The following is a 12087-nucleotide window of genomic DNA, read 5'->3' as shown; positions in this document are numbered from 1 at the left end:
GAATGACCCACGCTTGCATACAACATCACGCATCCACCACATTATTATTTAAAATGCAAAGTCTGTAAACGTTCAGGAATGACTCATGACTTTCAAAATGCACTTTTGGTTCAGCGCTATGGTTGGGGTAATGAAAAATACATAAGAAATTTAAAGTCTGGGGTTATCTGAATTTATGGCCTCTTCCAGGTCTTGTAAGCCAATCAAAGATTCACAATGGTGCTGAATTGTGTTCATTTGCGAACAGGAAATAAAAGATACGTTTCCAGACCAATCCAACAGCAACAACTTGACGCTTTTTCATTGGACTCCTCGTAAGACCAATTCCATTAACTTGGAGTTAAATAAACAAAAAAATTAATGGCAAAAGAAATAAAATACTTCATATTTGTTTAACTCTTAAAAACGTGTAGATCCATTGTTTTTGGAGGTTCTTGAGAACTTTATTAATTGAAACAAGATCCCACATGTGCAATCCTGGTTTGGGTGGTTTCCAACAAATTGATTCAAAATCGAGATGGCATAATGAGAAACTGATAGCAAGTAGCACGTAGCTGAGCTTAGAAAATAATTCATCAAAAAAAAGTTAATAAAGTGGCATCTTGAATTTTTAATACAAATAATACGCCACCTTTTTCAAAGCCAGATGGCCAATATATATATGGGACATCTCACATTCTGCTCCTGTTTTTTTTTATATATATATATCTATTTTCATTGCTTTATTTTTCCCAGTATTATTTATTGGGGAAGCAATAGGGGGGAAAAAAAAAAACAGAAAAACGGAATGGCTGAAATAACAATTCCAGAAAGTGACTGATATTTCCCATCCTTGTGACAGGGAGGCACTGTGAAGGAGGCTTTCAAAGAGTTCAATAACGTCTTCTTTCCCCAAGACAAAAGAATATTTGGACAAAACAGTATATGAGTCTTTGAAGGGTCCGGCAGAAGTCACTGTTAAGATAGGATGGCCGGGGACCATCGAACCACAGTCAGGTTATCAAGGCTCACAGAACGTCTCTTGGCTGATTTTCGGAAGTCCTTGTATTTATCCTCACACAAGCGAGAAATGGCCTGAGAGAAAGAAGAGTACAAAAAAAGTTATTCCTTAAACCAACTTTTTGAAAGAGATAAGAAAGACTTTAATACGGTCATTCTACTTAACACTAATTGAATAGTGATATTTTTTTTTATAAAATGCAAATTGTGGAATTCTAAATATGGAGCAAATGCCATCAAAGTTGTTGTTGTTCTAAAACTAGAACTTTCTAACCAAGAATGGCACAGCAGCAATAACCCCAAATATTTTAAAAGAAAGTGATTGATTGTGATTTAGACCTGGGACCAGCACTTTAAATGTAAATGAGGTATTTTGCCGATTATATATGTATATATGATATTAGGGTTGTTAACCAAAGGATTTAAGGAAACTATGCAAGAGAAATTCAAAAGTATTTATCCATTTATCTGTGGATTTATTTAATGCAAATCAATAAAAATGAACAGAAGCATGGATAAAGACATCTCAAAAAACCTACAATTAGTCAAATCGGCCTATTTAATGTATGGAGCAAAAAGAATCAAATTTGTGGATTTGAGTACATGCGATTTAGAGTTTATGTTGTCAAGTCATGCATTTTTGACAGAAGATTGCATCATTCCATGCCAAATCTGTGAAGGGAGTTTGTTCATCAAACTGCATTAAAATTACATCAATGTTTGTGCATTTTGAGACATGTTCTATTGATTTCATGCTATGCCACACTTGCTGGCCACAGCAGATTCTCTGGCAAACAATGCAAAAAAGAGCAAGGCTGCATAGTGAGAGACACATATATTAAACATGTAACTTGCTGTGCACAATGGGATAAGATATGGGTATTCTAACAATTCGATGAGGTGCAGGAGATTGGATTGGGTTTCTCACTCAATTGTTGCATCGGCTATGATGAAAATTCAAAGAAGAAATTCTGAGAGATCCGTTAAAATTGAGCGGAAGAAATGCAGTGATATACTCTGTGGCAAAAATAATCTAAAATAAATAATCTAACTCTAAATACCACATTGCAAACAGAAAGTGCACAAACAAATGTTGCCCAATCTGTGATTTTTGCTACAGATTTTATTTAAGGCCACATTTCCTTTGGTTTACCTGACAGTTACAATATTTGTGGCAGACGAGCCTTCTATCCGATATCGTTACTGGATCCATGTAGCAAAATGTATTGATATCTATTATATCCCTGTTCTAAAGCACTCTCCATGCAATTCTATCACAAAACAAATACAATTCCAGGAAAATTGACTCAAATACTGAATAAACCAAAAGGGAAAAAAGAAAAACATGCAATTAAAAATAAAAATACATAATATATAAATCTAACCTCAAGTTTGCACGCCCGATCACGGTTCAGAGGCTCCAGCGGAAAGCTCAGATTATTGCCTTCTGCCAGTGACCGTAAATCAAAGTAATACTTGGCATACACACTGGAAGGAACGTTGATGTTGAATTGCAGTAATTCCAAGAACTGACGCTCCAGCTCATTCCTACATAAAGGAAGAACACATTTAATGTAATTAGTTTGGAAGGATACGGTCACCTAAGAGAAGTAACACAGTAAGTCTACTGCAACTCTCATTACTCTTGGCAAGAAGACACTTTAAAGGGTTCCTGTCACTTCTTCGGACATTATGTTACTGAACAGAACGCCAACGACCACCTATAACTAGTGTTTTTTTTTGTTATGGGATGTAAGGTTCTGCTTACCTTTTCTGGTTTCCTCTTCTCTAATTTCTCTATGCAGACTGCTAGGTGAAAAGGACAGAGCTTATACCAAGAGAGAGCCAAGATTTGAGAGAGAGCCAAGATAGAGACACCCGGGAGAAAGGGGAAAAAGTGGTGTTGATTTCTGTGTGTTTATTTAATTTTTACACCTCGCAGTGTGTAGATAGGATGTTACATAGAAAAGGTAAACAATCACATACAACCAATTGGTAGCCTCGGTCTGCAAATCATCATACTGTTTAATGTGTTTAAAAGGAAAGGCGGCTATAACTCATTGTGACCGTAAATAACATCGTGTTGAATGTAGTTTAGTGTAATCTATTTTCATGCCTGAAGGTTGATATAGATCGGGTTCTGTATAAACACCATGTACAAGCCTGCAAATGCTCAATAATGAACAATAAATGTCATCAGCCCTGGAAGATAAATGCTTTTCTTCTCTGATAAAATAGTGATATTGGCACAGGTCTTTAAAAATTTTGTGTGTGCTGTCGTCATTCCTTGGCCACAAAGCCATTTTCTTGCCAATTTGTTATCAGAAAATGTCCTTGATCTATATTATAGCACTCTAAAAATTGCCTATAGCTTGTGTTGTTAACTCCTTCATATGTTAAGCAATATTATTTAAAAAAAGTGTTAATAGCTTCTTGTGAAATGGAAATAATCTTTTTCTTATTCCTGGATTTGGAATGCTTGGAGGAAATCAGTTAAGTTTAGTGAAGTTAAGGTTCTAATGGACCTCATAGTATCGGCCGCTAGATATTTTAAGCACAATGTATGATGTAGTCCCAAGATGGCCACCTCCATTTGGTCTTAGAAGTGGTCAATGCTAAAATGTCCACAGCTTGGAAAGATTAACTGCTGATGAAATTAAACCAATTTGCTTACAAGGTTTCACGTCCCCCGCGCCTTCATACAGCGTGGCCGCCTCCGATCGCTGCGGTCACGCTGTTAAAATAATAATAAGTTTACAAAAACCTTCCCCCGAGGCAAGTCAGCTTGCCATTCAGCATCCTCGTGAAGCGATCCCCGACCGGTGCGGCATTCTAATGAAGGCTGGCCGCTGCGGTCCCATGAAACTATGTAGCCCCGCCTCCGTCCTCAACAAAGTTGGTGCCTTTGACCCATAAAACCTGCGTGTGCGTTGTTTGCTTGACGTCACACACATGTTTTGGGGTCAAAGGCTATGTACTATGAAGGATTATTTAAACTCAAAATAGCATTTGGTCAGTGCCCTATCATGGCTTCCACTAGTTGGTTAACAGAGAGTGCGTTCCTATTCTAGTTTTTTGGTATTTGACTTTGGCTTGAATTTTGACTTTCCCGTATTTCTGGTATCCTTGACTTTTGACTGGTTTCCTTAATGTGTCTCTTTCTGTGCCCCTGACCTCGGTATTTTGATCATTCTTTATTTACGTTAAGTACGGCCATTCTAAGGCCCGGTATAAGTTTCCTTGTGCATTGTGTTTTACATAGCTCTGTGTGTTGGGTCATATAGTAATCGTGACACAAGGAAATGAAAACTGTATTTCCAATATAATACAAAACACAACTCACATGTCTTCCACGGAAATGTCTTTTAGAATCTGGCAATAGTCCACATTCCACACTGCCTGGTCATCCCAAACCTTGGATGCAAGTAGAATCGCTCCCAACACGATCCGTTTCCAGTTAGCAGGACATATGTCAATCTCTGCATACGTCAAGAGCCTTTCTAGGTATACCTGGTAGAAAACAAATAAATTCAATCTAGTGACCTCCCAAACAAAACAAACATATTTAATGTTTTGGATCAACATCAAAACACAAATGTAAGGAGGGCTGAACGTGATGGACACATGTCTCTTTTCAGCCTATGTCACTATGTAATGTACACATTTTCCATCTAGTTAATCCCATAAACCCAAAAGAGTGTGGATTCCTTGGTGAATGCAGGTTTAGATTAACAAAGAATTAATTATTCCAGTTAATACATTCCTCTAGAATGTAAGCTCATTGAGCAGGGCCCTCCACCTCTCTGTTCCTGTACGTCAAGTTGTCTGGTTACAATTAAATGTCTGTTAGTCCACCCTTTGTACAGCGCTACGGAATCTGATGGCGCTATATAAATAATAATAATAATAATAATAGTTTGTTTAGGTAGAAAGCAGGGATATTATGCATATCTTCTGGCAATCAAACGACAAAGTATTTTAACAGCTAAAGGGACAAAGATACTTCTTACCCTCGTTCCAATTTGCACCCCGTAGCCACTGCCTCTCACCATGAAATGTCGCCATGCAGGCCAGCTGTCCATGTGTTAATGTTACGATGAAATGATGCCACTATACAACAGATAGTGTAAGAAATACACAAAGTATATTCCCAACACTACAGTGTCCCTCTGTCTGCGCATTCTCCCCCTCCCCCCATAGAAAAGCATTGAGGGCGATGAAGTGGTCTGGGAGCCAATAGTGTCGCTTTAATGGGTTAATTATATGCTCATCGAAGCATGGATACAGCATGCCACAATTTCTGAGTGTATAGACAGACAGATCTGTGCAAACCGATTAATAGAAATACACAAACTCTGCCTTAGAATGTTCACTCATATTTCATGAAATCCTTGTTGTGACTCTGGCGGGATATGACTTGCAGACGGTCATGGTGTCTGTCCTAAATGCTTGTCTGCTTCAATAAATTAAGAAGACTTTCCTCCCTCCTCTGAAGTGCAGAGTGAGGTAATGCGACTGACACAGGTTGAATTAAAACCTTAGCGGTCAGCAGCAAATTAAACGCCACCATGAAAATGGATCACATATAATTTAGATGGAGTAGGAGCAGTGCAAGGAAATCGGAGACTGATATATCACTACTGTAGGAAGATATTCATTAAAAGATTATGACACAAGGAACAGTCATTGATTAAACTGTATGGCAAACGTTACAAAGAAAAAAAATGGGAAAAACAAATGCAAGGTTCTCTCACTGGTTAGATTAGGACTGTCAGATGTAGATAAATATAAATTCTTAAGCCAGTCGACTGTGGTTGCCTAGCTGCCCTCCATGGTAGTAACTTGTTATATGTACATTAAAGTGGCATGGTTTCACCTAACCTTCGTATGAGAAGATACATTGTATCAGCATTCTGGCCAAACATAATTTAACTCCATGCCACATAGATTATATATTGTTTTCTGTTCCATTTGAGAAATAATTTCTCTAGTAGAAATAACTGTAAGGAGAGATGGAGCACATTTTAAGCATATAAACTGTTCAAGTTTTACATTTTTCCAGATGGCTAAAAATAAAAAAAATAAAAACTTGTTTACTTCTTTAATCCACATATAACATACATGTAGCGTTATGTGATCCAACGCACAGCCTTAGAAATTAGATATATTGTTAGATTTTCTGTACGTATTATTTTCAAAAGGAATAACCATTCCCCACATATTAATGATTCTTTAAATAACCAGCTGTAACAACTTGTTCATTGAGGTTTGTTTAGATCGGACCTTGAATCAGAAAAGAGGAAAAAGTAAAAAACAAACAAACAAACAACTATTTATTAATTATGTCAAAACTTTAACGGAGAGTTCGAAGCACCATACCACTACAGTTCAGTGCGGAAGTTATGGCGCAAACAAGCTATGGGAGTATTCACAATTTTAGTTCAACTTTGGAAGCGGTTTGACAACTTTTTACACCTCCTCTTTATCAAACTTGATAAGGCAGAACTTACATTACACATTACTTATATCAAGTCCGTCCGACTGCCATTCCCAGCCTTCACTGCTAATGCAAGAGAGCAAGGACTTTCTACCTTCTAGCCAGAAACTGAGCTGAGCTGTGTAGTAGAGATGTGGAGCGGCTCCTAGCAGACTCCAGGTAATCAGTCAAACTGTTCAAAAACAGTTTGACTACTTACAATAGGAGAGATAGAGTGAGCTATAGTGGTTATGGTGCTTGGAGTGGTTTTTATGCTTTTGTCTGTTCTTTGTCAGTGACTCTTACACAAGCAGAGTAATATTAGGACGATGCTTTACATGTTAATACAACACGAATACTAGAGATCGACTGATTATCGGTCTGACCGATATTAGCCGATATTCTGTATTTTCGGCAATACATCGATAGAGATATCGATATTTCCGATAATACATACCAGGATCGCCGGGCCCATTACAAGCCCGGCGGTCCTGGAGGGCCCGCAGCAAGCTCTTACCTCCCCAGCAGCTCCCTTGTAAATCTCGCGAGTCCCGCGGCAGTCAGAGCGTTGCCACAGATTACCATGTCAATGCTCTGCGTGGCACGCTAGCAGCAATATTTACACAGGGGAGCTGCTGGGAAGGCAAGAGCTTGCTGAGCCCCCTGAAGAGTCTATGCCACCGGACCACCAGGGAATGCCATAGTCCCCCTCCCTGGCCAAGTAAGGAGCAGGGAGGGGAGACTAAAAAAATATTAAAATTAAATATAAAAAAAATATATATATATATTTTTTTAACCCCTTAACACCGCAGCCAAATGTACAAGTTGTGAACGAAACAAAATGTAAACAAAACCTGGCATTTGCGCTATATGTCTGTCAAACCGTAATTCACCTCTTTCATATTAAATGCACCCCCCCCTTATTATATATCATTTTATTCAGGGGAAACAGGGCTTTCATTTAATATCAAATATTTAGCTATGAAACATAATTTAATATGAAAAACATGGGAGAAAATAAGATTTTTTTTTATTTTTTTAGTTCTACATGACATTTTAACTGTCAATGTCATAATACTGTTTGCTTTAACTGCAATAAAATACACATATTTGTATTCAGCAAAGTCTCACGTGTAAAACAGTACCCCTTATGTACAGGTTTTATGGTGTTTTGGGAAGTTACAGGGTCAAATATAGCGTGTTACATTTGAAATTGAAATTTGTCAGATTGGTTACGTTGCCTTTGAGACTGTATAGTAGCCCAGGAAATAAATTTACACCCATAATGGCATACCATTTGCAATAGTAGACGACCCAAGGTATTGCAAATGGGGTATGTCCAGTCTTTTTTAGTAGCCATTTGGTCACAAACACTGGCCAAAGTTAGCGTTAGTATTTGTTTGTGTGTGAAAAATGCAAAAAAACTGCAATTTTGGCCAGTGTTTGTGACCAAATGGCTACTAAAAAAGACTGGACATACCCCATTTGCAATACCTTGGGTTGTCTACTATTGCAAATAGTATGTCATCATAGGGGTAATCTTCATTCTTGGGCTACCATAGGGTCATAAAGGCAACGTAAGCAATCCGGCAAATTTTAATGTGAAAAAAATGAAACACAAGCCTTATATTTGACGCTGTAATTTTTGAAAACACCATAAAACCTGTACATGAGGGGTACTGTTGTACTCGGGAGACTTCGCTGAACACAAATATTTGTGTTTCAAAACAGTAAAAAGTATTGCAGCAGTAATATCGTCCGTGCAAGTGCTGTTTGTGCGTGAAAAATGCAAAAAACGTCACTTTTACTGGCGATATCATCGTTGTAATACATTTTACTGTTTTGAAACACTAATATTTGTGTTCAGCGAAGTCTCCCGAGTAAAACAGTACCCCCCATGTACAGGTTTTATGGTGTCTTGGAAAGTTATAGGGTTAAATATAGTGCTAGCAAATTAAATTCCTTATACTTTCGGCATGGGTTGTCAGGCAGGTCCCGCTAATTGTAATTAATTAGGATACCTAATTATGTAAAATTATTACATAAATATATGTGTAGAATTAATATATGTATATATATATACATATGTGTATATATACGTATATATATATATATTTTTTTTTTTAAATATTTTTATTTATATATAGGTATATATAGTGATATATACGTATATATTTATGTATATAGATATATATATTATTTCGTTCTACGTGTATTTTGATATAAATATATATATATTAATATCACAATACAGTTAGAACGAAATAAAACACATCTATATATTTTTTAATATTTTATTTTTAATTATTTTTTTTATTTTATTTTTTTACGTATTTACATATTTATTTTTTTATATTATTTATAAATATATATATAACAATAATTATATATATATTTAATCAGTATCAGTCTACGTGTAATTTGATATTAATATATATATAATTATATATATATTAATATTAAAATACACCTAGACGGTGTATGTGTATGTGTGTATATGTGTATATATATACTTAGATCATATATATATAATATATATATATGATCTAAGTATATATATATATATATTTTTTTTACACTTTTAACTTTATTTTATTTTATTTTCAGCCAGCAGGGGGACCAACTGTCATTACAGTTGGTCCCCCTGCTGGCAATGCCTGAGCCAGCTATACCGGCCATGTGATTGTGAGGTCGTCGCAAGGACCTCACTCTCACATGACCGGGAGGGACCGGAGGAGGCAGATCTGCCGCGGGGGGGCTCCCTGGGAGTCCCCCCAACCGCGATCGCCGGCGTGGGACCACCGGTGACCGGGTAAGTTAAAAAAAAACGGCGGGCGTATATTTACGTCCTGCGGCGTTTAGAGCCGCTTTTAAAAGGACGTAAATATACGTCCGCCGGACTTAAGGGGTTAAATCCCCCCTCCCCCCTATTTTACACAAATCACATACTTACACAAACACTCTGCATTCATTACACACACCGCATTCACTTTACACATTCACTATATATACACACTACACAAATACACACTGCATCCACTACACTACACACACATCTCCCCTGTCTAAACACATTTCATCCACTACATTTGGCATGTAGACTTTGTGCATTTACCTTTAGAATTAGTTTCTTTTTTTCAAAATGGTAAATGTACAGAATATCGGCAAGTTATCGGCCTGAAAGTTCACAGATTATCGGTATCGGCTCTAAAAAAAAATCAATATTGGTCGATCCCTAACGAATACCAACATTCGTCTTCACTGTTTGTGCAATTTTAATCTAGATTAACATATGAACAGATTTAATCAGGCAAATTAGATTTTTCAAAACATTTTTGCAAATTTCCCCTGAGCTCCAGCACTCAAAAATTATATCAACTTTTTCATCACACTCTTAGAAACCGGTTTTGTTTCTTTCTTTTTAACCCCTTAAGGACCAAACTTCTGGAATAAAAGGGAATCATGACATGTCACACATGTCATGTGTCCTTAAGGGGTTAAAATGATTACAATCTACGTGCTGTGATTTGCTTTACATTAAAAAAAAAAAAAAACACTTGAGAATCTTAATTCCTGGATCATTTAGATTTTCTGTACCAGATGGTTCCGTAAGTATATTTAGGCACCGTTGCTAGAAAAGTAGTAGTGGGGGTCGTGGCCTGGTCGTCGAGAAGACTGGACGTGTCTCCTTAGAGCTCCGCTCTGATTGCGCCCGAAAGCTAACAAAAGCGACCTAAAATCGTACTTATTCCTCTCCTCATCTCGTCCCATAACATGGAGAAGAAACTCCCTAAAAAACAAACAAAGAAGGGGTCGGAATCTGGGGGTTCTGTCCTAGACCTCCTCACGGCACCTAAGCATGGCCGGCAAGAGAGTCAAGATGGCGACGGTGGTTCCTCACAGGCCTCTCCTCGTGGACACAGGGAGGCCCCCGCCGCCGAACAGGACACGATCCTGATGAGGCTGGCTGAAGTCCAGACCTACCTCGCCGGGGAAATTGCCAAGTCCACAGCAGTCCTGCAGGCCGACATAGGCGCACTGGGGGAACGGACCGCGAGGTTGGAGGTCCGTATGGATGCTACTGCTCAGGCATATAACGCGGTAGTCGATCGGGTCAACCACCTCACTGCACAAGCAGTAGAAACCGACCTAGCTGTAGAAGATATGGCGAACCGGTCACGGAGGAATAACCTCCGTATAAGGGGCCTCCCGGAGGACAAGGGTGAAAACCTGCAGGAGCTTGTACTCTCCATCCTGAGACCCCTCCTTCCAGATCTCCCGGAGGAGCGCTGGCATATGGAGAGGGTGCACAGGGCAATGCGTGCACTGCGGGCGGAAGGGAATGCTCCGAGTGATGTAATTGTGCGGTTCCTGCATTACCGTACTAAAGAGGAGCTGATGCAGAAAAGCCAGAACGGCCCGGTCAGGTATGCTGGCACGCAGATATCCTTCTACCAGGACCTGGCACCTTCCACACTACAACGACGTAGAGATTGGCGGCCTGTGACGGAAGCCCTTCGGGGTGCGGGTGTGAGGTATGCTTGGGGCTTCCCCTTTAAACTTCTCACCTTCCAAGGAGACCGGGTGCAGGTGTTGCTGCCCGGGGGCGATCCCCACCGTTTATTCCGGAGCATGGGAGTCCAACCACCCCCAAACCTTCCTAACCTGGCATTGGGCCTGGAGGAGCTACCCCAGTTGCAGACGGAATGGCAAGAGGCCGGTGTGAGAGGCCACCGCTAGACACGGAGGGTATTGTATGGTCTCCTTTTTCCCGGGGTCCGTAGGATGCATCCTGGGGCTGGGGGGTGAAGTAACAAAGTTGCGGGTGGGGACTGGGTATTGGCCTGTTGCCGGGGGGCTTGATTTTTGCTTGACGGGCTTTGGGTGGGGTGCCCGGGTCCTATTATTGCTCTTATCTTCCTAGGGTATTGTTATGTCCTCACCGGAAGGGACGGGGTGCTCCGCGACGGTAGCAGGGTATTGGCTGATAGCCCCGCTACGGTTGTAGTGCCGCAGTTGGGGAGTTTTTATTTTTGTTTCTATTTTGGGAGGGGGTGCGGGAAATGGCGTTTGGCGGCACACCCTGGTGGCCTAGGGACGATAAGGGAGTTGGTCACTGTTTGCTGGCTCAGTTGGTTCCGGGACCTGGGTATGGAGGCGGATGGCCGCTGTGACTTGGGCTGAGTGGATGTTCCTCTCCCACACATCTGAGCACTGCTGCTGTGATTGAAACTGGAGCACGCCGCGTCAGCTGTGCTGGGACAGCTCCAGTATGAGCATACTAAGTTCGCGGGAACGCAGAGAAGACAGAGGTCCTGTTGCATGTTTTGTATTTTTTATTGTTCCTTTTTGTTTTTCATGACTCTGCAATCTCTCCCTGTCTTTTTTCTCCTCCTCTGGTTTAAAAATTGATAGCTAACGAGTGGCTAAAAGGGGGTATTTTGCGGAGACAAAAAAAAAAAGATTTAAAAATGTAAAAATAATAATACATGATAACAAAAAAAAAAAAAAAAAAAAAAAAGACATATATAACTATAAATAAAACATAAAACGGGGTGGTTGTTGACGAAGGACCCCCCCCCCCTCCACACAAAGAGCATACAAAAAAAGGA

The 12087-nt window shown here is 39.6% G+C and overlaps 1 protein-coding gene across 1 annotated transcript in view; it reads right to left on the bottom strand.

Moving 5' to 3' along the window:
- Positions 1–751: 751 nt before the first annotated feature.
- Positions 752–12087, bottom strand: part of CCNY (cyclin Y) — an 89851-nt gene continuing 78515 nt past the window's right edge. Inside the window, exons 8-10 of the mRNA XM_063452640.1 lie at positions 4343–4509; positions 2385–2547; positions 752–1074 (exon numbers count right to left, since the gene is read on the bottom strand). Coding sequence (XP_063308710.1) covers positions 958–1074; positions 2385–2547; positions 4343–4509 — 447 coding nt within the window. The 3' untranslated portion in view covers positions 752–957. The remainder of the gene's footprint in view (positions 1075–2384; positions 2548–4342; positions 4510–12087) is intronic.

The sequence above is a fragment of the Pelobates fuscus genome, chromosome 4, assembly GCF_036172605.1.
Source record: "Pelobates fuscus isolate aPelFus1 chromosome 4, aPelFus1.pri, whole genome shotgun sequence".
Taxonomy (NCBI): Eukaryota; Metazoa; Chordata; class Amphibia; order Anura; family Pelobatidae; genus Pelobates; species Pelobates fuscus.
This window is presented reverse-complemented; position numbering and strand designations above follow the sequence as displayed.